The sequence below is a fragment of the Typopeltis vanoorti genome, chromosome 8 (assembly GCF_054136105.1).
Source record: "Typopeltis vanoorti isolate ZY-2024b chromosome 8, IOZ_Tvanoo_1.0, whole genome shotgun sequence".
Lineage (NCBI taxonomy): Eukaryota > Metazoa > Arthropoda > Arachnida > Uropygi > Thelyphonidae > Typopeltis > Typopeltis vanoorti.
The window spans coordinates 37,660,827-37,687,883 of NC_143556.1; the positions used below are offsets into that span (position 1 = coordinate 37,660,827).

At 35.3% G+C, this 27,057-nt stretch overlaps 1 protein-coding gene across 4 annotated transcripts in view; it reads left to right on the forward strand.

Moving 5' to 3' along the window:
- LOC150103934 (formin-binding protein 1-like) overlaps positions 1 to 25,080 on the forward strand; it is a 405,525-nt gene extending 380,445 nt beyond the window's left edge. For all 4 annotated transcript variants that reach the window (XM_090396622.1, XM_090396623.1, XM_090396625.1 and 1 more), the window contains exons 14-15: positions 11,239 to 11,442; positions 23,421 to 25,080. In XM_090396622.1, the coding sequence (XP_090252748.1) occupies positions 11,239 to 11,396 (158 nt within the window). In that variant the 3' untranslated portion in view covers positions 11,397 to 11,442; positions 23,421 to 25,080. The remainder of the gene's footprint in view (positions 1 to 11,238; positions 11,443 to 23,420) is intronic.
- Positions 25,081 to 27,057: the final 1,977 nt, after the last annotated feature.

Below are 27,057 nucleotides of genomic sequence, written 5' to 3' on the forward strand. Positions count from 1 at the left end.
ACATGGCTTTACTAAGGGAAGGTTTAGCAACTTGTTCATATTCTATAACAGTGTTACCATTGAACCAGACAAGAGGAATAGATACAACGTGATACTTTTGGATTTTGCTAAGACTTTTGACATAATACAGATGGTAGACTGTTGCATAAATTGGAGAATACAGGTTTGGATTATAGAATATTAGCATGGATGAGAGAATGACTGACTGAGAGATATGAAAAAGTGGTATATGGGGGATGTGAGTCTGCAAGATTTAAGGTAACCAGTGGTATACTACAAGGATCAGTGCTTGGTTCACTGTTATTCAATCTGTACATTAATGATATTGGGAAGGATTTGACATGCAACATACAGCTATTTGCTGATAATACAAAGATAGATAAGGTAATCAGGAATGCTGTTGATATGCACTACTTGCAGAATGATTTGAACAGCCTGGAATTGTGGGCATGGGAAAATGGATGTCAGTTCAACGTCAGTAAATGTAAAGTCATTTTGGTGTAATTAATTAAGATATCCAATGTCATATTATATTGATTGGATTATGCTAGAAGAAACTGATGAGGCTAGGGATCTTGGAGTGTTAGTAGATAGGAAGTTGAAATTCAGGGCCACATAGCAAAGATTTCAAATACAACTAAAAAAATAATTGCAATGCTGAAATGAACATTCACATGTAAATATAAGGATGTCATTTTGTCTCCTTACAGGTCCTTGATAAGACCTCACTTGGACTATTGTGCATAGGTCTGGTCTCCTGGTTTCCATTGTGATTCTGATATAGTGGAGAGATAGTGCAAAGGAGAGTGTTAAAAATTATATCGGGATAGAGTGGAATACCACTCATGAAGATAGATTGAGAATTTGTAGACTGTACACACTGGCAAATAAGAGAAAATGGGGTAATATGATTGCGACTTACAAAGAGTCATACAGGATGGAATTTTTCAATTTATGGAGGGTGGGTAAAGGACAAGAGGACATCCTTGGAAGCTGTGAATGAATGCTGCTAAGAAGGGGATGAGGTCTAGATTTTTCTCTCATAAGCTAGTGCATGATTGGAATGGATTGCCATTGGATATTGTGAGTGCAAACAGTGTGAATGAATTCAAGAATAAGTATGATAACTGGTGCGTGTAGTATGTAGCCTCCTTTGATGAGCCCCTGAATCCCTGGAGGTCTCTCTTAATAATAATACAAAAGACATATCTGACTGCCAAAGAATAAGTTGGCCACTCTGTTATGACACACAACAATTTGTCAGGGCTATGAAAGCACACCACCATAATTGTGTGAGAACACAGAAAGTAGTGTCATGATGAACATTTTGCAGAGAACAGTGTCACGTGTACTAATTTTGGTTGTTAAAGATTCCTTTAACCACCAAAATGATTGGGTATATACTCTAGATATACCCGATCATTTTCATAGTACCCAGTATTCAGAGGCCTTCAACCCACATCAGTGATGGCATGGTGAGGGTGATATATATCAGGAGGTATCTAAGTTTCATTTCCGCGAGAAGGGTCGAAACCTCTTCCAAAGTGCATCAAGACACCGTGCTGGAACCTGTGGTATAGCTCCTGAGCAACACCTTGTTTCACTGTAGGCAGTGGACCTTCCAACAGGACTCAGCCTCTGCACAGAAGGTGAAGACCACACAGTGGTGGTTGGAGACAGATGTGTCCTACCACATATCACCATCTGATTTGTGATCTGGATGGCTCAATTTGAATCCATTGAACTTCAAATTGTAGTCAGAGTTCAAGAGAGTAGCCTGCAAGAAATGACACCCCCAGTATCTCCAGCCTGAAGGTAGATTTGGGGCAAGCAATTAACATTTCCATTGAATGTCATGCGTGTTGCCATCAATATCTGGCCTCACAAACTTAGGGCATGTGTGAAGGCAAAAGGGGAACATTTTGAACATTGAGTGCTGTTATATACACATTATACATGTGATTTTTATGTGCTGAAAGCTGTAAAAAGGTTTATGCACTGTTCATATTGTAACAGTATTTATGACTTGACTAGGTATATCACTGATGTAAAATTAAACATCAGAAGACCAAGTACTGAACCCTGTGGTATTTGCTGATCACCTGCCTCATCTTAGCTTATCTAATCTCATCTCAGATTTTCACACCATACATCACTCTTTATAATCTGTGTGGATTACTTTAAGGAAAGCCATTACTATATTAAGCTTAGTTCTTTATTCTGTACATATAACATTATCTTAGATATGTCTGCTTGAACTTTTCATTGAGTATTTAGGCAAATTAAATAATTAATGTGACAAATTTGATATAAAATCAGCAATAAAAGGATGAACCATGATAAGGGCAGAGAAAATAGAAAACAATTATTGCCTTCTTAGTGAACCTATAGAACAAGCTGATATTTAGGTAACAAATTTTAGTGGAAATAACAAATTAAATATGAAAATAGATGACAATAAGAAAAGCTGGTGTTGTGGTGCTAAGCCAGTTGAATGAATTTAAATGGAACAAGAGAAATCAACCAAAAGACAAACTGATCATTATACAAGATAGTGTTCAAACAACTTTTATCTTTTGATCTGAGAAGTGGCTAGGAGTTAATGTTGAAAATTTATTTATCACTAGGTTAGACTATAATAGATTTAGTTTAATCCTTTATCCCAGTGAGAGCAAACAAAGTTTGCACCTGAAAATATCTTCAGGACTAAATATAGTGTTGTACTATCTTATCCAGTAAGTAGTGCAACACCAAGGCAACTCGTGGCAAAGGTGGAGCAAGCTACCAGGCTCCACCTTTGCCACGAGTTGCCTTGGTGTTGCACTACTTACTGGATAAGATAGTACAACACTATATTTAGTCCTGAAGATATTTTCAGGCGCAAACTTTGTTTGCTCTCACTGGGATAAAGGATTAAACTAAATCTGTTATAGGCTAGGAGTTAAACTGATTAGAGACTGGTGATTACAGATGTGAGAGCTCTTAGGATGGTTAAGGGAATGAATATTTGATGTTGATGGCAGAATCATATTAGAAACATATCAGAAATGAACTTGACATTATTGATACTGAAGAATATATATCAGCACTAGTCTGAGATGAAAAATTAGCAAAACAAGTGGTTGGAAGCAAAAATGATGAGGGGGGGGGGAAAAATTGAAATGGTAGTCCATGATATAAGTAGAATGATCTTGTTAAAAGAACTTTTGAAGACAATAGTGTAAATGATGGTGCTTTCCGAGACCTGACAAATAATAGACCAATTTGGAAGAAAGTTCCGGTAGGAAACTACTCCTGACATCTTAATATGCCTAGTGTGTTATGCACAGTAATTACACATTAAGAGACATTGCAGCTCTTAGGGCAAGTAGTTTAGTGCAGTCACGAGGATTAAAGTTAGTGCTATAAATTATTGAGTAGAATTTTATCTACCAGCCACTTTTATTCAGCAGCGATATTCATTAGGACACAAATGCCAAAAATGAAGTTTTAAATCAAATTAGTAAAAATACTAAAGCATTTTGAAAATTGGGGGGGGGGGGACTTTTCGTTTTTCTTTATTTCTTTCCTCTAGCAGCACTTCTGCAGATAATATTGCTCAACTGTTTTTTGACCAGAATTTGGAACCATTCTTTTATACATCTCTAGAGATATATAAAAGTATTCAACTAAATTTTTAATGTTGTTGTTTATCACATTGCCAGAGGTTTCCTGAAAAATTTAGAATAATCAGATTAAAATGACCAAAGGCATTCTACAGGCTACATTGTTAAACCTTTCTTTTAAAGTTACACGGTGATCAGCACTCATATTTGTAAATTTAGGGACACAAAAACACGTGTTGAACACGTGTATACAGGGCATGAGCATGTAGCTTGGTTCCTTATACAGTTGTATTCTTCCGATGATGACCTCGATATAGGGGTCAAAACGTCAAATTTTATTTTATTAGTAATTAATAAAATAATCTGTTCAACACGTGTTTTTGTGTCCCTAAATTTACAAATATGAGTACGTTGTTAAACCATTTACAAGCAAATTTAGAGTATAGCTGTTTCTGACATTTCCTAAGGTCCTCTTAAAAATTTAACTCAGTCAGACTAAAATAAAGGAGAGATTTTAGGGATGATTGTTTCCATGTCTGCAAGTGACTACATATTGAATACATTTTTGAATAAATTTGGAATGTAGTTGTTTCCTCCATTACTAAAGGTCTCCTTACAAATTCAGAGTTGCAACTACCTCTATGGGTCACATTGCATGTTTTTGGAATATTGTTTTTTTAAGTTGCTTATATTCTAACAGTTTCTGCACAGTTGAGAGACATTAAACTGACATTGACACCTTTGCTAGTCACATGATTCAACCAAATTTGGAATGAATGTTTTGAAATCATTGAAACTGATTTGTGGTTTCCTTCCAATCTTCTTCATATACTATCATCTTTTAGAGTCTTATTTAAGTAATTTTTTTTTCCCCTCTTCTCAGATGTTCTCAGATATTTTCCATAGAGAGCTTTTTAAAACACTTTTTTGTCATTCATTCTTCTTCCGTTCATATTTGTCTCGCACATTAACTTTGGCATTTTCTGTATATGTAAATTTTTCTAATAAACCTTTATCAAAGCTGCATTCATCTCTAATGGATACACACCAAAATAATTGCAATTTAATTTAATAATTATGGCCTTCATCAAAATCCTTATCTAGAAGAGATTTCTAGAATTTCCATATGTAATGGAAGTGTTATTTATTAGAAAGAATTGTGAGACTTCTTTGCCAAATCAACTTTCAAGTTTCTCTCTGTCCAGTTTGGAAATCAAATTCTTTCCTTCCTTCTCTGAAAGAATATCCTCCACTCTCATCCTTCAGTTCACAGAATCCTGTACTCGTGTGGTCTTTGCTGTTATGGGCAGATGGGCTATTCAGCTAAGATTCTTCTTGAGTCTGATAAGTCTGGTTTGGCCAGCCATGCTGCATAGAATTCATTGTAATAAACAGAAAGGTTATTTTTTATTTGCAAGATGTATATTCTGATGTTTTGAAAACCCTGTAGAAAACTTACCAATTTTGGGAAGTCAGCTTTACTCCTCATTCCTGTGTCTAATGAATTGATAATTATTATTAAAAATTTATTTCCTTGAATTCTAATAGTTATAGATGAAGTTATTCTTCTGCAGTTGTTAGCATATGTTACCACATGTGCTTTGATTTCAAGTATTATTCTGATTTGTTCATCTCTTTTCAGCTGTATGCATTGACATTGGCTATGAAACTTGGCCAAAATTCTGTATCTAATAAAGAAATATTTTCCTTATGTAAGTGCTATTATTCCATTACTATTTTTATCATTAAAATCCAGATAAATAAGCATCTCCTCTCTCTCCAATACACCAGTGCTATTATAAAATGTAGCCAAGTACCTAAGAGCAACACACCCTCCCTTAACAAGCACGTGCTGCTCTCTTGCAAGATTTCCTTTTTTTTTTTTTTTTTTTTCCCCCCCAGGGCAAGAAGAACCTTTATTGGGTCTTTTCAGTTGAAAGTGATTTAGCCAGTCTCATACAGAAGTGAGGGTCCCCCCCCCTTCCTGGAAACTCTTGTTTTGCATCTGCAAAACAGTCATATTGACCATTAGAACATATGCAGTTAACAGACATAATGCACTGCCCTCACAGCCTGAGTTGCTTACGCTCTAAAATCCATAAACATAACCAATCCATTTTCTTCTATTTTACATGCTGAAGATGATAGTAATATGCTGGGTGAACAATCTTTGAATAAAATGTTATTTTCTTTATAAGTAATCCTAATTAATTACTATTATAACACTAAATAAATGGTGATAAGCAAAAAAAAAACTATAATAAAATTTTAATTTCAGAAATAAAATCGAGTCGAAATAAAATAATAATAAGCAAAAAATGATAATAGGCTTTTAATTCTGAAAATTGTGTTAACAAGTGAAAAAAACAATTTAAAAAAAAATAAGCATTTGCAATAGTAAATTAATAATGACATCAGGAATAAAGAAACAGAATAAATAAAAATAAGAAAATCTTGTGTGTAACCCACATTGTCAACATTAGGTGTGAGACACAGCATTATATAAAATATGTAACTAAAAAATAAAGGCTTGTGAAATAAATGTTGTGCTTTCACAGAGTGTTTAAAATTTCTTGGAAGAATAAAGAGACTAATATGAATTTATTAATAATGGGAATTAAACAAAGGTTTTAAACTAATGTATAAAAAGAAAGTAAACAATGGCAAGAAATGTACTGTAGAGGATCAACAGAGAAAGTATCCCTTCAAATGCATGAAAAAAAAAACAAGGATTGTTCTTCAAGAGGGAATGTAGCCAAGAATTTCTTGGATTGATGTTTGATTTTTTGATGATTTAAGGATATTTTCTTATGCTACTCCCACTCAAAAGTCATAAACCTGTAGTACATCAGTACCATCATGGGCCAAGAGATTTTATATATTTATCAATTTTTTTTTATTTTTTTTTTACATAATCTAGAAACTCTTCTCCAGGGACTAGGTCTTCAATAAGCAGGGCACCGAATTGATCTCACACACAGTAGTAAAATTCATCTCCCCACTTAAAGGCATTCGTAAGTGTTCAATTGTGAATGAACACAATTCACTAAGGAATGTTTCATTCATAATTTGACAAGTTAAAACCCTTGAAAAGAATATGCTTGTATTTTAGTAAAAGTTGTATATAGCCTGACAAATATTGGATACCATAATTAGTGTAAAACTTGTGAATATTCCAGTGTAAAATATCTACTAAATTGTATGTTAGACAATGAATTTGTTATATACATATTTTGTGTTAGAATTGATATAAAAGAATTACTGTGTAAATTGCATATAACCAACTGAGATTATAAGGTCAAAGTACGTGGACAAGACACTGGATTAGTAAGTTTTCTCAAGCGGACACTTGGCGACCTACTGTTTCAGGGAAGTTGCTATGAAAAGGCAAGACCCACAAGTGCAAAGTGCAAAGGAATAACGTGTCAGGTGAAAATTTAGGGTTACAAGGAGTCCCGGTAGGGGTTGATATAAAAGGGCTGGACCCCCCCCCCCCCCCCAGCTAGCGTTTTGTCTGGAGTCTCTGTTCTCTCTCAGTGGCAGAAGTCGGAGGTGTCGGGTCATGACTAGAGAGATCGCGGATTCCAAGCCCTACGATGAATGAATAGAGGATTCTTGAAGCAACGGGCAACTCCCGGAAAAGATAGTGGCCAGGTAGCATGCCTTATGGATGCAGAATCGCCTCGTGCTAAGAATATTCTAGGCATAGATGATCAGTATGCAGACTCCATGAGGACCATCCTAAGCTGACAGGAATTTTTAGCCTTAACATAGAGGGAAGAAAATGCTTGGATGGAAAGGAATCCAAGAATCTAAAGGACAAGCATGAGGAATTCTCGAGTTCGGTATAGTAAACCTTTAATCAAGTAATGTGGGAGAGGAAGATAATTGTAACTTAAGAATCATAAACCTTCATAAAGTTTTGAGACTCTATCTAAAATTAAGACAGAACTGTGATATTTTAATCGTGGTCGGTGAGCAATATGTGCTATGTATGTTAATTGCTAGCTATTTTTAAGACCTGTAGAGATGTCTAATCCAGACAGCTTGATTAACACCTAAAAGTCATTATTGGTTTTATAATCTAAGAATGCGAGCTTTGAATCTTTGAACATAGTGTTTTTGTAGTATTAATTACTGTGTGATGTATATTGATTAATTTTACTTTGTAATCTAGTAATACAGTGATAATTGAAAGTTCTTTATTCTGTATGATGATCATTATGTTAAATAAACCTTTTGCTCTTATTAATCTGGTTGCCTCTGTCTAAGAATCCGTTGCACCACTCATAAATTATTCGGATCTAAGCGGGAGATAATTGTTAATTAAAACCACAACTGCAAACTGGTTGATTATAGAAGCTATTGATAATTGATAACTTAGAATAGAACTATATTAGATTAACCACGTGCATATCTGAAGGTTCACTTCTTGATTGAGAAGTTTTTCCAATCTAAGGGTTCTGGGTGGCGCAGCGGAACAAACAAATTTTCCCACAACCTTAAGAGAAGTTAACTTCAGAAGCTTTGTTACCAAGGGGTTGGCTTAACCTTGAGACAATCCCTTTGTAGATCAGACTCGCGAACGTGATAATCTGAGGGGCTGAAGTATATAATAGTAAGACAAAGACAGGCATGTTATAGGTGCTGCTGAGATAAGACAAATTACTCAAAAGATAGTTCAGTAAAGGAGTTAAACCATATTAAGTAAATATTACCTAAAACAACGTTATAACATAAGTATCCATGTCCCCAGCATGATTCAAACTTGCAGTTTGTTGGTTAGAGAGTGAGTATGCTCAACATATGACAAACCAGGCTGTCCATTTAATCTGGAAAAAAGAATTATGGATAGAAGAAAAGAATGTCAGAAGATTAGATGAATTTGTGAATGACTAATGAATTTCTTGTGAAAGAATACAATTTCTTTGACAGGAAATTATATTCTTCTTTTAATCCTTCACCCAAGCATTAGCATATAAAGTTTGAACTTGAAGTATATTCACAACTAGCCTACTTGTACGTAAAGGCCATTGTCTTCACATTAACTGCCTCATTATCAATTCAAAAATATTATGAGAATTGCTACCAAGATTGATTTCATCTGTCAGAGTTAGATACACAAAGATATTTATCATGAAAATAATTATGAAGAGAGAACAAATTTCTGATCATCCAGTTCAGATCTATCAAGTATGTTTAAGGATGTTTGCATAAGAATGGCACTAGATAAGAACAGATATCTGCAAGTTGTCCAACTGTGTCATGCAGGCTACAGAGAAGATTACACAAAAATGCTTGCAGGTAACTTATGTTTGTACACAAATGCTAGGGATATAAGAAACAAAGGAATAGACTTTGTTTGTTGCCTTGTGAATATTTTGGACCCTCAGATTAGTGAGACCTGGTTATCAGAGTTAGACATACTAATTGGTATCAAGTGTAAAGGGTATAGTATTTTTAGGAAGAATAGACCAATGGGAGAGGAGGGATGGGATGTGTGCTGCTAATGATACGGCATGACTTGAATCCAAGTTGTATTGTAGTCATAGGACTCAACTCGTAGTAACAGTTTTTCATATAATTGTGAGTTTGAAGCCATCTGGTGTGAGGTGACAAGATTAATTACATGGTAGTGTGTTTTTACAGACCTGGTGGGTTGGTTGCTAGTGATGAAGAAATGCATCACCAAATAGAGATGATGGATGCGAAAAGAATAAAAGAAAAAAGAGTAATGGGAGACTTTAATTATCCAAATATTGATTAGGTAGCAGTAAAATCTCATGAGAAGAATGAAACTGAATTTATTGAGCTGTTGCAGGACAACTTCCTCAAGCAGCATGTGATAGAAGGAACTCCAGGTCAAAAAGTGTTAGATTTGATTATAGTGTCAGAGGGTGTTTCAGTGAAAGATGTAACTATTCTGCCTCCAGTTGGTGACAGTGATCATGCAGTACTCACTTGGGAAGTGGCTAAGTTTATGATTGTTCCATTCAGAAAAGGTTACACTGAACTACACAGCAGGAAATTATTATTACCAACGGAGGAGTATATGGGGTTCTGTGCCATGTTATCGGCTGTTGGATGGGAAGGATGTTGACAGTGCATGAGAAGCATTTAAAAAAATTCTTAAAAATGCAATATTGCCCTAGAGTTCAAATAATAAATAGGGAAAGAATGAAATGGATGTATAACTTAATTAAGCGATGGATTTGTAAGAAAAAAAGATGATGTGAAAGGAATACCATGTACATAAGGATGATGTCAGTTATAACAATTATAAGGAGCAGGCCAGAAGAGTCAATGTTGTATTGAAAGCTAAGTCTGATGAGTTATGAAAATAAACTGGCTCCGTAAGCTAAAGACAATCCAAAAGAATTCTATCATTATGCTGCAGGTAAAAGAAAGAATAACTAATGAATGCAGATGGTGTGCAGACAGATGCAGAAGATATTACTCAACTAATGTGCCCATTTTGTTAAAAATTATCAATCTGGTGTATGTAACATAGTGCTTACTGCTACCTCTTCACTTGATGAAACTCAGGTGTATGAGAAAGAGGCACTAGTGCTATTGCACAAACCAAAGAACTTATCAATATGGAGTTATAAGATATCAGTACGGATTCTAAAAGTGTTTAGCTGAATTGGCTATTCCTTTGACCATGCTATATTATTCAGTCTGAGAACAGGGCAGATTCCACAGAAGTGGAAAGAATGTATAGTAATCCCATTGTTCAGTAGAAAATCCCTGAAAAGACTGGTGTATCCAACTATCAACTTATCGGTATGTCTGGAGTGGTGGTGGTGGTGAAGATTTTGGACAAGTTGGTTAGTACTCACATTCAGAAATGGATTGACAGAGAATTTCTACTTTGCAATGAACAGTGTGGGTTTACAAAGTGAAGGTCATGTTTGGGCAACTTCTCACTTCTATAGTAATGTTACTACTGAGTTAGATAAAGGAAATGGATAGACCATTATACTTTTGAATTTTGCTAAGGCTTTTTGAAAGAGTACACATGGAAGACCGATGCATAAATTCAAGAATATGAGATGGGATTATAAAATATTGGCATAGATAAGAGGATGGCTGACTTATAGATACAGGATAAAAAACCAAATTTCCAGGACAGAAAAATCCTGCCTCCTCCACATGAGACTGGCTAACTCACCTTCAGTAGAAAATCTCTGATAAACATTCTTTATGTCACAGAGGATTCAAACCCAGGTCTTTCCACCCAAAGGACATCAGTGAAACCACCTAAGGTATGGAGGCTTATCAGAAATATTTATTGTATCTTTTATTGTTTATGGAGTAACCTTATATATATTTAATTGTAGTCATGACTGCATCATTTCTAAACTATCAGGTACCTGTGATCTTTATGACATGCACCTTACAGTTTACAACATCACATGATATTCACACTGCCTCTCAACTTTTTGACATACTGAGAAATAAGCATAAGTTTTAAATTTTGTTTATTCAGGAATATTATTTATATTGTTAACCTTTTTAAAGTCAAGACTAATAAACAGAACTTGAGAGTAAAAATATCTTTAGTTACATAACAGGTTAATGCTATTTTGGAATATCTGTTAAACTATAATGAAATAATATATTCTCTTAGCTCAAAGTGAAGGCTCTATACCAATGTATGAGAGTGAAGAATTTGAAGTAGTTGAATTAGATCAAGGTGATGGCTGGACAAGAGTCAGGAGGAGTAACTTAGAGGAAGGCTTTGTGCCAACGTCTTACATTGAATGTTTCCTGTATAATAACTGTTAGAACTTAACAGTTTGCAAAATTCTGCTATCCTTGGTTTATTGTATTGGTAAGTAATCTTTTTCTTAATTTTGATATTTGGTATTAAATTTATCTTATTAAAAATCAAAAATAAAATTCTTTGAAAACCAGTGCATTATGAGGCAGCATGTTCATGTTGTTTTAGTAATCATCCTTTCTTTTTAGGTGTATATATCAAGAATTAGTTTTAAAAGTCACATAATTTGAGTAGATATCTTCTATAACATTCTTGTTCTTGGTTCAGCAAGCTTACAGGGTGATGACAAGATGATAACTGGCGTATGGAATTATGAAGAAATGTGGTCTTCAGAATTTAAGGAATGGATGGATGAGAGAAGATAAGATAAAGACACAGAATTTAGTAAAGAAAAACACTTAAAAGTATAGATTCAAGTCATATTTTGCAGGCTGAAATTTGCCATCCTTAAAGTGGCTTAAGGCATTGCTTGGACAATATGAAGTACAGATTGTTTTCATTTGGGGGGGGGGGGTAGTGCATTGTGGAATGGGCTGCCTTTGAATCTTATCAGTGCATCATCAGTGAGTGTGTTCAAGAAGAGATATTATTATTGGACCTCCAAAGAGTCAAGGACTCGTGGAGGGAGGCCATACATCATCCACACCAACTGTCATACCTTCTCTTAAACTCATTCACATTAGATGCACTCACTACTTTAACATGCATACTGTTCCACTCTCTCACTCATGATTCTGTGAGAGAAAAATCTAGTTCTTACCCCTTTCTTAACTGCACAAAAACTTAATTTCCATGAATACTCCCTTATCTTGTCTCCAATATCCTATAATGTTCTCTCAAAAGTTTCTAGACCTTGATCATATCACTACTTTTTCTTCTGTTAACCCAGTTCTCTGAAACTTTGAACTTCAACTTGAACTCCAGTGTCTACAGTCTACTTACTCTCAATCTATTCTTGTAATCTACATTCTATAATCCCAATATCATCTTCCATCCTCCTTAGAATTCAGGAAACCAAATCTGCACACATTATTCCAGGTGCAGTTGTTTCAAAGCCTTGTAAAGAGGTAAAATGACTTCCATATCCTTACATGTCAATATTTGTTTCAACATTGCATTTATTCTCTGTTTTGTAGTTGCAGTTTCTTCGATGTGTCTTTTGAACTTCAACTTTCTGTTCAAACTCCAAGATCTCTAACCTCGTCCATTACTCCAAGCATAATCCCACCAATATAATATGCTGTTGGATATCACATCTTTCCAAAGTGCATAACATTTGAATTGAATTTGCCCCTTCCAGCCTATTCAAATCACCCTGTAAATGCTGTATATCAGTATCATTTCTTATTGTCCTGGATTTATTTATATCATCAGCGAACAATTGAAGATCTTCTGTCAGGCCCTTTCATCATCATCAAATTCCTGACATGTACCTTCAAAGGGTATACAGGGCATTCAGTACACATTCCTGAATGCTAACAATGGCAAGTTCTTTCCTAATATCTTCATTTTTAATATGATATTGCCATTGATGCCATCTGGTTCTCAGGCCTCTCATGTCTGTGGTCTCTAGTCTTTGGCCAAGTGTTTTATTTGTAACCCAGCTCTCAGATCCATAAGTTAAAATTGGTTTGAACACTGTTTTCTACACAGCTAATTTATATGGAATAAGAGAGAAATGACTAATTTCTCTCTTATTCCATATAAATTTATTCAGTTGACATCCTATACGGCTTTGTTGATTCTGTTGTCTATTTCCATGTTTAATTTACCATCTCCACTAAAAATTGTGCCTAAGTAGCTGAAACGTTTTGTTCTATAGGTTTTCCATTCACGATGTATTTTATATTTTCAATGTTTCTGACTGTTTTTATTGTCTTTGTCTTGTTATTGCTGATTTTCATACCATATTTATTGCAAGTTATTCAATTTAGAAAGGGAATCTTGCAGACTTGTACTGGATTTATTTAAAAGTATAACATCATTTGCATGAAGTAAAGAGCTGAGATTAACATCCCCAATTTTGATATCAGATATAATACCACTTTCCTTCATAATATATTATTATTATTATTATTATTATTGTTCCGGGAAACTCCAAGGAGTCGACAGACTCATCGAGGGAGGCCCTAACATCATGTCTGGAACAACTATTCAACATTCACACAGTATCTATCATATCTTGCCTTGAACTCATTCATGGTCGTAGCACCCACAACAGACTCTGGAAGCTTATTCCACTCATTCACCACTCTCCAAGTAAAAAACCTAGCTCTAACACCCTTGTCAACTACGCTCTTGCCCAGCTTCCATGCATGGCCCCTAGTCCTCCCACCACCAGTCATATTTTCAAAAATATCTTCTGGATCAATCTTATAAAAACCCTTCAGTAATTTGAATGTCTCAATCATATCACCCCTCCTTCGCCTATCGTCCAATTTCTGCAACCCACAAATCCTCAACCTATTCTCATAAGGTTCATTCCATAGACCTGCTATCATCTTGGTCACTCATCTCTGGACCCTCTCCACTTCCTCCCCATCACGAAGAAACCCTGGTGCCCATAACTGGGCACAGAAGTCCAGATGGGGTCTTATCAAGTCTCGATGCAGAGGAACAACAACTTGCTTCTCTCTGCATGTTAAAGTATTTTTCATAAGCCAAGTGATTTGGTGAGCTGTTTTAGTTACTTTTGCAATGTGCCCCCTAAACTTCAACTCCCTATCCACCAGCACTCCCAAATCCCTGGCCTCATCAATCTCCTGGAGTACGGTTCCACCTATGCAATATACTGCTGCTATTCTTTTCACCCCAAAGTGCATAACCTTACACTTTGCCACATTAAACTGACATCCATTTTTCCTAGCCCAGTCCTCCAAACTATCCAAATCATCCTGTAAAATTTTGACATCCTGTGCACTCACAATTGCTCTACCCAACTTTGCATCATCAGCAAACAAGTGAACACTTCCTCTCAAATGCTTTCCAATATCATTGATGAACAAATTGAAAAGCAGTGGTCCAAGAACAGAGCCCTGCGGCACTCCACTAGTCACAAAACGTCTTTTTGACTCCACTCCTGAATAAACCACTCTCTGGTATCTCTCCTTCAACCACCCTCCTATCCATCTTACCAACCCTATATCTATCCCCATCTGCTCCAGTTTACTGATTAGGGTTCCATGTGGTATCCTGTCAAAGGCCTTGGCAAGGTCCAGTAGTATCACTGTAAACCCATTACCCCTATCCAGTTCAGCCGTCACTGTGTTATAAAACGTGAGCAAGTTACTGAGGCATGATCTACCCTTCACAAAACCATGTTGTCCCCCATACAATATCCCATTTTCATCTATCCAATCCTGTATTCTTTTCTTGACTAATTTCTCTAACACCTTGACAATGATTCCTGATATGCAAATCGGTCGGTAATTTACAACAGCAGTCTTGGAACCACCTTTATGCAGTGGAACTATTTTCCCCTCCTTCCACCCACTCGGGACTAACCCAGACCTGAGACTCAAATTAAACAAAATGGTCAAGGGTACTGACAATTCTTTAGCTGCTTCTCGTACTACACGAGCTGGTATACCATCCAATCCCACAGATGTATTGACATTGAGGTTATGCAATAGACTACTCACCTCCACTTCATTCACCACAATTCCCGTATAATCTGCTGGTTTATTTGTTTCTGCAATGTCACCACCTGGATGATATATTCTTGCAAAGTGCTCACTCAGTAACTCAGCTATCTCAACTGATTCAGTTACCTCCCTACCAATGGCATTCTTTAAAATCATTCTGCCATGTACATTTTTCCTTTTACTTGCTACATATCTAAAAAACTGTTTAGGATTCTCTTTAGCCTGCATGGCCAATGTTCTTTCGTAATCCTTTTTTGCTTTTCTTACCACACTCGTCACCCTTCTGGCCTGCGCTTTATACCGTTCATGTGCCTGCCGGTCACCTTTCTCCTTAAATTCCCTCCACGGTTGTTGTTTTTTTTTGCAGCTCAAGCTTAATGGTGTTATTCATCCATTAAACCCCCACTTGATTTATTATTCGGACTCTAGGTATACAGTCAGCCATTGGTTCATGCAAGCACTTCTTAACTACCTCCCGTGCACTAGCAACTTCTAGTCCTTGCAGATGTACATGCCATGGCACTGAGCCAATCAAACTCCTAAGCTTGTCATACTTTCCAGCCCGATAATTCCACACGTACCCTGTCTTAATTGAAAATTCTACACCTTTAGCCACCTCCCAAGTCAAGACCCTATGATCACTCTCACCGATTGGTGGCAATGTGGTCATATTTGTTACAGCCAAATCCTCAGATGTAATTACTAGGTCAAGCACTCTCTGACCCCTAGTATTTTCCATTACATGCTGTCGCAGATAGTTATCCCTTAATAACACCATAAAATCCAATTCCTTCCTCCCATGTGTCCTCTCCTCACTCCAATCAATGTGACCATAGTTGAAATCTCCCATAATAATCACCCTCCTTCCACTCATTTCTTCTATTTGCTTGTGCATATTGTCACCACCATCTTTTCCATCACCTGGTCTATAGCAGCACCCAATTGTATATTTAGTTCTGCTAGCCACAATCTCACACCAAATGGCCTCAAATGTGCTCTTTTCTCTATCCTGCAATTCAACTTCTATTCTCCTTGGCTGTAGCTCATCAGCTATCATCAACAATACTCCTCCCCCCCATTTTATTCTCTCTCAGTATTAGTGTACATGAATTTAAGACCCCCATTAGCCCCAACCCTACCTTGATGCCTTATATTAACTATCCCACTCTGGTTTGTTGTCCTTATTTGCTCTAGCATATTATATTCATTCTTACATTCAACTGCCTCCCTAAGGACTGTATGTCTACTCCCCCCCCCTTAACAAATCTAGTTTCCCTGAATTTGCACATCCACTACATTCAGCAACACTTTCTCAAGTCTTCTTACACCATGACCATTCAAATGCAAGCCATCCATCTTATATAGATCCTTTCGTCCATCAAACTCACTCCACACGTCCACAAATTCCACACCACTCATCATACATAACCCACGCATAAAGTCATTCGCAATTATGGCCCTCCTTTTAAACATTTCACTGTCATACCGTGGCAAAAGACTAATCATTCTATCTCTCTCACTCTTTTCTTTTGCTACCTCAAACAATTCATTCAGGTCTTCTATTATTTCCATTTTATCTCCTTTCAAATCATTCGTACCTGCCACAACAATCATTTCTTTCACCCTTTCCTTTTGCTCTCTAATAGACTCAGTTACATCCTTTATGGTCGCACCAGGTTGGTACGATATTGTCAAATCCTCTACTAACACAACTCGTACTAACGAGTCTCCATACAGCACTCCATCCTTCATTTTGTTCATGTTCACATTAATACACCTATTTTTCCTGTCATACCTTTTATTATTGGTTGGTTCATTCAGTCGACTTTTGTTCATGCACTCTAGCTGCTGTTTTGCCCTTTCTATCGCACCTTTCAACAACGTGATCTCACTCAATGCATCTATCTCATCTTTTTTATTCTCTGAGAAACCATTAATACTATCATTCACACTTTCTACATTCACACTCTCATAATTCTCATGTACAACCTTGCCGTTTCTTGTCATATCGCTATTTTCTTCATTCTGAAGTTTGACAAAAATATCACACTCATGATCCGAAATACACTTCAATTCCCAATTCTCCCTACATTTTCTACACACATTCAATCCTTTATTATCATCTATCCACACTCCGACCGCACTCCGCAAAGCGTACATTTCACAGCTAGTACACTGACTCATTTCTTTTATACTACTGTTCTTTGATAACGATGCCAAACCATCATTACTGGCCGCCATTTTCCTTCGTACAGGTGCCATAATTATTGCAACGTGTTTTATCAAATAATAAGTTATACACACAAAAAACACGCAAACAGACGCACTAAAATACGCAAGATAAACAATACTACGCAATATTAACTAATTTTATCAACGATAACTGAAAATAATACTTATATTATCAGGAGCTTGCATGAACACTACACACTACGATATAACCTCGAACTCAACCAATATAGATAATGATATAGATAAACAAAATATAGATAATGAATAACAGAGGGAATAATGTACATCCTTGTCTGACACCAGATTAACATCAAACTATCTTCCTGTGCTTCCTTTAGTTCAAACTCCTGACTTGCAACTCAAATAAAGACTAAGTAAATAAAGTATAAATAATAATAATAAATAAAAATAATGAAGTTACAACTCAAATAAACTATTGCTTGATATAATGCTCCATTAACACAATATAACTTTTTTTTTGACAATGACAATATATCCTTTCTCTTGGCATCTTGTCATATGCCTTTTGCTGGTCTACAAAACTTAAATATAGATCTTTGTTATATTCCCACAATTTCTAAACTATTTGTCGTGAAGTGAAAATCTGATCCTGACAACCTCTATTTGGCCTGAATCCACTTGTTCTTCACCAAGCTTCTCTTCCACAATCCTCCTCAACCGTTTCTCAAGTATACTTGCATAAATCTTACCAGGAACACTAAGTAGAGAAATGCCTCCATTCAGTTTTATTTCCCTTTTTATATATGGGTACTATGAGAGCTCTACTCCAATCATCTGGAATTTGTCCCTCTTTCCAGGCCTTCTGAACTATGCAGTGCAGCCACTGTAAGACTTTTTATACCTCCATACTTTGAGTATTTCTGATCGAATATCATCTACTATCACTACCTTTCCACATTTCAGGCTTTTGATGGCTTTTTCTACTTCAAGTATGGATATGTATTCCTGATTGCATGCCTTTTGAGTGTTTGTTTACCACTGTGCTGTCACTGTTTGTTTCTTTAAGCAATTTTTTGAACTAATTATTCCATACATCAAGGATATCTTTTTCTCCAATTTTCATGTCATCTGTAATTCCTTTTACAGCACTCTTTCCTCTATTTCTGACCTTTTTCAACAGCCTCCAGAATATTTTCCACCTTCTTGGTATTTTTTTTTCTATGTTCTTACCAAAGTCTTCCCATGACTTTTGTTTAGCTAGTTTTACACAGTGTTTAGCTTTCTTACATTTGTCTCTGTATTCTCTAAGAGTACAAGCTCACTTATTTGCAGCAACTTTTGATATGCTTTCTTCGTTTCTTTCACTGCCTCCTTAACTTCCTGTGTCCACCATGAAGTTCTGATTTTTCTATCCTTGCAGATAACCTCACCAAATGCCTCTCTAGCTGAATCAATCAGTGGTTTCTTCAGGGCTTGGCACTGAATCTCCAAGGTTTGGTTCTTGTTCTTCAACTCTTTCATTTTTTTCTTGAATAATGTTTGTGTGTTTTAGTCTACAGTTCACACCTGAGAGCTGCTCAACTTTTATTTGCTTTAAAACTTCTTACATGTTCTTCTTTTCAGTTTTATTCTGCTCAAGACTAAATCGTGATCACTTCCAATTTCAAATCGTTTGTACAGTCTGGTGTCCTGCACCAGGGAAAAAACATCACTATTGACAATAACATAGTCAATGAGACTTTTCTTATTCCTTGCCTCTTCTCTCCATGTGAATTTGTTCACATTTTTATGTTGGAACATGGTATTGGTAATAAATTCAGTTTAATCCTTTATCCAAGTGTAAGCAAACAAAGTTTGTGCCTGAAGCTCTCATCACTCCTTGTCTCAGCATTATGGGAGATACTAAGACAACGAGTGATGAGAGCTTGGTCCACCTTTACTACGAGTTGCCTCAGTCCTGGAGATACTTCAGGTGCAAACTTTGTTTGCTTTCACTTGGATAAAGGGTTAAACTAAATTTATTATAGTCTATCCAAGTAGAAAATAAACTTCCAACATGGTGTTAGTAATAACCAGTCCATGTCCTGAGCAGAAATCCAACAGATATCTGCTCTTATTATCATCTTTGGTGTTTTCTCCAAATTTTCCCAAAATATTTTTGTATTTCTGACATTCATTTCCTATCTGCTATTTAGATCCCCAACAAGGACCAACTTTTCCTTTTTCATTGTGTCAGTTGATTTCTGTAAAGCCTGAAAAAATTCCTCCACTTCTACCTTAGTAGAACCTTCTGTGGGACCTGTGGGACCATAGGCACAAATAATTCTCATTGTCAGTTCCCTACTCTGATATTTGGCTACATTACTCTACTTGATATTGCCTGCAATTCAAGAAGATTAGTCTCGTATTTCGTGTTGAATACTAGAGCTACTCAAACGTTTGGAAAGACTTGTGTTCTTTGTGAATGTTGATTGGATTTTAACAGTATAGATGTGAACACAGAGATAATAAAAAAAATATTTATTTATTGACTTAATTGCTAATATTTCGCTGGTATTCTATCCAGCATCGTCAGAGCATACAAACAAAGTTTGCTACAGTAGCGAGACAACTGTAATCCGGTGTAACAGTGGCACTAGTATGAGTAGTTGTAGCTTGATTCTAGGTGGGGGGGGGGGTTCTTCCTGTAATCAGAGAGGTTGTTCCTGGATCAGCAGAAGCCTTGAAACATACTCCAAACCTCAACAAGTATGGCTATATAAATCTACCAAAGATTTGGGAGACAGTCATACTAAGACCAAATTAATACTGAATTTTCTCTCTCGTTTGTTTTTTTCCCTCTCAACTTAGATGTTGCCTAATTGGGATTTTAGTCTTTGTGTTGCATGCTACAATTGCTCATTCTAGTCCACTGTTACACCAGATTGCAGTTGTCTCGGTACTGTAACAAACTTTATGTGTGCTCTCTGAAGATGCTGGATAGAATACCAGTGAAATATTAGTAATTAAGTCAATAAATAGTTATTTTCTTATCAATCTGTGTTCGTATCTATACCGTTAAAATCCAATCAACTAGAGCTACTCCTGCTTTTCCCTGATTGTTATTACCTGAATATAACATTTTGTATTTATTACTTAGAAAGATCTCACCAGTTTTGTCTTTTTTGTTTCAGTCACCTCTATTATGTCAATCTGGCACTTATTCAATTCTTCTGCTAGTTTCATTTCTTTGCCATTCAAGCTTCTGTTGATAGTACCGATCTCGAACTCTGGTGATGTTGAGTTGGGATGTGTTTCATGATTTGTTCTAGTAGCTGACTTTCCACTGTTTGTCCTTTTTCCCTGGAAAAAACAACCAGGGCCTTGATTAACTGGGTAATGCCCCAGTCAGCATGAAATTCTGTCATGTTGTGCCATCATTTTATATTGTGGTTTAAGCCAATAATAATACAATTTAGTTGGCTAAATCCCAAATTCCCAGCCCATCTTCATTCAGTATCCTGGTAGATACCTAACAGGGTGCACCATGAGAAGGTGAGCATTGGACATTAGGTCAGAAGTTCTAGTTGCTTCTCCACATTCCTTTAAAGGCTATGTGAAGGTCTCATCTCCCATATACCACTTTCTGATACCTGACTGTCAGCCACCTACTTAAAAAATTTAGTAGAACACAGAAAGAAAAAGTAGAAAGATTATGTTGAAAGAATTGAGGCTACCAACAGAAGTTCCTTACTGTTGTCTATCAAGGAAATGAGACTGTGAAATCATGAAATGACAAGAGAGATTGATGTTATCATATTACAGACAAAAATTACTAGTTGTGATGGTGTTGGAGGTGGGCGGTAGATGGCGTTGATGGAGATGATTCGTAGTAGAGGTTAGGTGTAGAGACAGTTGTAGGTGTCCTCCCGCGATGAGTCTTCGGACTCCTTGGAGGTATCAGGAATAATAATAATAATAATAATAATCGATCAGGATTTTGGCTTTCAGTGTTTTACTATTTATTGTAAGCAGAGTCATAGGTAGGTATACACTTTCATCACCAACCTCTCCAGAAGTACAATATCAGCAAAATCTTTGTCTATTGAGAATATCTGGTCTATTATTTTGGATAATTAAATTTCTTAGATCAGTATTAAAATCTGTTATATGATTACAGAACAACTTAACAAATCATGATTCAATATCTCCCTTTGTAAAACATCTGAAGGTTACCATCCAGATTTGAATTTCTTTATAATCTATCAGAATGCATAGCAAATATCCTTAAAAATTTCATCTTCTTTGCCAAGTTTAAGCCAGTACAAATTTTAACATCTCTCATCTCTGTTTAGTAAATCCAACATGCTTTTGAAACACAATTCTTGTAGAAAATGATTAAAGTTCTTCGTACAAACATGAACTTCTATTCAAAGAAAGTTTTATTGCTATTCATAATATGCCTAGCTTCAACAGAAATGAAGGCATACCCATTTCAAGGTTAGAATGGAAACAGAATGTTTAACAATATTCTAGAATCCAGATCTGCTATATTCTAGCTAACCTCTGAATAAGGGGTGGATGTGAGGGGGGGGGTGTTCCTCAGTTGCATGTTATTTGTTTCAGTATCTATGTTATAACTGAATTGTTTCCTACGAATTCTAATAATCATCTCTTACACATTGATTTACATGTCTATGTATTTTTTTTTTAATTTAATATATTTATCTTATTAATCTGACTTGGACAAAATATTGATTCTAAGCAGTTCATTAAATGTGCTTAGTGCCAGTTTCATATCATATATGAAACTGGCACTTTATTGTATGATATCAGCAAATATCATACAATAAGTTAACTTATTGTATGATATTTGGTGGTACAGTAATCCCTCTATTAATGTGCCCCCGATTCGTCCGTCACTTTTTTCAATACCCAAATTCAATTACTGCGCCTCTGAAATTCGATTAGTGCACCTATATACATCTATATACATCTTAAAAATAAATGTTACAGATTTTAAAAATTTTCTATCTATGCATTTTTATGGCTAACTATTTTAAAAAAATCACTCACCAGAATGAAATAATTTAGTTACCGATTTAAAACATTTTACAAAGTTATTTTTAATGGCATACTACACTATTTCCATGTACACTATGTATACTATGTTCCAAATTTTTACCTCCAAAATTTATGTCATCTGCTATAGTACGCCTACATATTCGAGACCCTTTGACACTTCTGTGCATGTTGCAAAAAGGAGAATCCATTCCAATAATGGGGTAATCAATCTGTCTTCTGGGATGAGTTGTTTATTATTATTACACGTAGAAAAATTAACTTCTCTTTTATGATCATTGTAGTTTTTAAAGTGGTAACTATTTTGCTTGTATAACAGTACGGAAATTTTATCTATAAAGCACGTGATTTCGCGTGTTGGTGACCAATTCTTACGTCCTTCATTTCTTTCTTCCCTTCAATGATAATGTCCAAGAGTTAATTAAATCTCATTCTGAAGAATTAAGTGATTCTGACCTGCTAAATTGAGATGCACAGCGGGAAGATCCAAAAGAATATGAAGAAAATTTAACCACTGATAGTCAGCCAGAAGAGATTTCACAGAAACAATTTGAAAATATTTTTCGCACAATCGAAGTTTTTAAGTAACAATGCTTAGAGGCTGGCCCTGATGAAGCGAGAAGCAGTAAAATTTTCATAAGAATAGAGAGGCAATAGGGCCATACCGTTGGTTGTATGAAAAAAAGAAATAAAATGCCTGCCGAACTATGTTAGCTCAATTCTTTGTTATGAAGTAGAATAATAAAATTTATATTCTGAATATGTTTTATTGTCTTTCAGCTTCATGGTTTTCCTTTAACTAGGCCCTGAGACATACCTTAATTCTTTTATAAAAAAATTAAGGTTCAAAAAAGAAATTTGAATAATGAATTACACTTTTTCCCATAGGTTATTATATTCGATTAGTGCGTTTTCGATTAATGCACCTGTTTTAAAGAATGCATAGGCGCACTAATCGAGGGATTGCTGTATTGTATGATATTTGGTACTGTCTTGAACCAAAGAACATTTAAATCATTTAATGCTTTATTATAATGCCTTGGAATTAATTTACAATGATGTCTTTAGCAACTGCTGCAGTTGATATTGGCATCTTAAATTTTTTAATTAACTTTTTTTTTTAAATTAAAGGTGCTGTTGAAGATATCCCTCATCTTCTCTTGCTCCTGTCCCCACCTGTTCCTCTCTTCTTATTTGTGCTAATACAATTAACCGCAGGAAGACTGTTTTGAAATGACTGTAGAGGAAGTAACAGGCTATCACTGTGTCATAATGCACTTCATTCCATCTCAATGAGCTATTGGATCAGGCCCAAAGTGCCTCATTAATAAGCCTGTGGGATCATTGTGATCATATGCAGTACTCTTTTTTTAGAGTGTGTCATACCATATACAGTATATATATAAATATATATATATATATCAGTGTACTTAGGATATGGCTGTTTAAATTATTTATCACATACGTGAGCCATTTTTGTATGCCAAATTGTGAAATATGTACATTTATTTCAGAACTGGGAATCATTATGAAAGGGCATTTTAACATAAAGAGGCCATATATATTTCTTGCTTAGTTAGCAAATGTGTGTGTGTGGGGGGGGGGAGACATGTGCAATGAATGACAGTTGTAATTGGTCTGTATAAATTAAATTTCTGGGTATAATTTTTTTCTGTCTAATTATCTGACTAAATTTTATATTTTACTATTCACATGTTTTGCAATATGGACATTGAAATGAAAAACAGAAACTTGTGATGTTGTTGTGAAGCTGCTGAATGACATGAACGGTTTTGCATTGTTTCATGCTTTTCAGTATACAAAAAGTTAATTGTTAAATAATGTTAAGAGTCATTGTCATGTTGCAGATATTAATTTTATTGGATATGTGTCTTAATGCCATTAATACTCATTAAAAATTTTATTTCAAGTTCATATCCCATGTATTGTCTGACATTTATTTCGAATCTTCTTTCTTTTTTTTTCTTTTTTTCCCCCCTTTTTTTTTTAATAGCAGTGGTTTTCTATAGCTTATTTATGTAGTACCAGTTTTGACATGATGTTTATATCTTCATATGTAGATATGTCCACAAATTTAGAAAACAAAATTACCTTTGTGCAAAGTTAAAGTTTTCATATTATACAATTATTTTGAAATGATTATTTGAAAGATAGTGAAGGAAAGTGGTTGTGGTCACAATCAGTTATATTGTTGAATATCAATTATGAACTTCATTATTGTTCATGCAAAATTTTAATGCAGACATTGGTGTATAGTATAGTGAAAGTGTTTGCCGACCATTTGCATTATGTGTAAAGATATATTGTATTTGCATACATATGTATACTAAGCATTACTTGATATGCTCTGATGTCAGAGTATCTTCGCTCATTTGCAAGCGTGTGGGGGTGCACACATGTGAGGTATGTGTGCACCTGAATATTTTTGTTTGATTTGTTTTAGGAAACAAAAATGAAAATGTTATTCTTGCATCCAGAGTACTAAATTAATAACTTATCATTGGTCACTTTAATATTCTCTCCCTTTTCCTCAACCTCCCCCCCTTTCTTCCCAGGTAACGTTCATCAGTGCCACAAAGGTGCTACATAATACTACTACTACTACTTAAGAAGGATCTTCTGAAGCTAACTGCCTTGCAATGTACAGTTTTTATGTGAAATCTTGTCAGTTATTTGTATATAAATTCCAGTGGAACAGTCATCTAAGTTGATTCACTGAAAGCAGTTTTTTACTATGTAAAATTGTTGCAATAAAATGGCTTCAAGTAGATTTCTCTCTGTGTTGTGTATATGTGTGTGTGCCAAACTTTTCTGTATATGGATTAGTTAATAATTGCAATTAAATTATAACATTAAATAATTCCTGAACTTTTTTGTTGGTCTAAAGTTACATATTTTATTAACAAATATTAATTTGTTTAATTAAAAAAAGTAATTAAAAAAAACTGAATCAGATTTTTTTTTTAATATGTACAATAATTTTTTCCCAGTCATCACAGATAATAGGTAACCTCATTTGACAAAATTCAAAAGAATTAAATTTGAAAAACATGCTGCATTTGTCCAAATATCGTTCAATGCTTTGCTTTAGGACTGCATCCATTGTGTTGGAAGAACAATTGTGCCATTTATTAGAGGAAGCTTCAAAAGAGTACAACCTAATAATTTAATTAAGTGATGGAAATATTACAAAATTTCATTCTGGAAGTTTCTTCCAATTTTTTATTTCAAACCACATATCACTTGGCTGGCTCCCTGTTCTACCACTTTTATTCTGTTATCTCATGCCATATTTAATATGCTTTCTTTATTATATAAATGTCTGAATACTTGTAATGGATTTATTTAAGAGTCTAACATGGCCTTCATGTAATAAAGAGCTGAGTTTAATATTTTAACTTTGATATTGTTCAAATGCCACATTCCTTCGTAATGTGACCCTTATTGATGAGGGTCACATGACGTTTATTGATGAGGATGATCAGTAAACAGTGGATAGCATGTAGTCTTGCTTTACACCTGATTTTACATCAAACCATCTTCCTATACATCTGTCAATACTAACTGCTGATTTATAACTGAAATATAAAATTTATATTGCTCTATAATTATCCATTTGCCCCTTATCACATGTCTTTTCAGGATTTTATTTATTTTCCTCTTTTTATTTATGTGACTTTCTCATGAAAATTTGTATACTTATAGTACGTTACTACTGTGAATAGGCAAAACATGAAATTCTCAGGTTTATATTATTATTCTTATTAAAAAATAAATAAATCAGCTTACTCCTTTTATTCCTTTATGGGGACTAGGCGAGGCCATTTCAGCCCTGTCTAACTTTTGGAGACTGAGTAGGCAATTCAATTGCTATCAGTAACCAATCAGAGATAGCTGACCCAAGACTGTCACTAATTTTAAGTGGCATCCAGTGGAGGCTAGCATGCAAGTACTGCTGTCTAGTCCCTAACTCTAACATGATATGTTATTGTCTGAAATATTGTGGGTTCTGTGGTTGTCAGGAGTTGATTCCTTTTATTCCAGTGTTGACGAAAGAGATCTAGGATCTTATTTTCACTGTGAATATGATGCTCGTAGAGAAGACAGCTTCTCACCTTTGTTTAAAAGCTGTAAGCAGATGATCAGTTGCTTCTCTCGGTGAATGTGTCATTCTGCGTACTCTTGTGAATCAGATATAAAAGTTATATATCAGAGTTTTTGCAAAAAAAATAAAATAAAAAAATAAGAAAAATATAGTTGCAAACTGGGTGGTTTCTCAGCTGTGCAATGACAAGGTTGAAGGATTCTCCTTCTTCTCAATGAATATGTTAGAGCTGCAGTTTTGTTTCCCAAGATGAACAGATCAAATTTGAGAGTGTAAACACCCCTTTCCATTGTATATCCATTAATTCCAATAATGGATGTTTGTTGAGATGATGGATTCTCTGGTGATCTGCTTGTTGTGACCTTAGGATTAGAAAATCAAATAAATTTTGTGCATGTTGGAAATCTAACTGCCACCTCATATTATCAGTTTGCTAGAAATGTGTAAGAATGAGGTTTTCTGCTGTTTGTTCTCAAAGGTCTGCTTCAACTGTGATTTCTGTCATGGCTATCTGAAGCTCAGATTTGATAGTGTCCATCTGTTCAGACCGGTTCCCTTATTCAAGGGTTGCTATGGATTGCAGATAGCTCCATGCAGGGAAGAAAAAACTGATTGTGGCGTTGTAGAAAAGAAGCTCCTTGA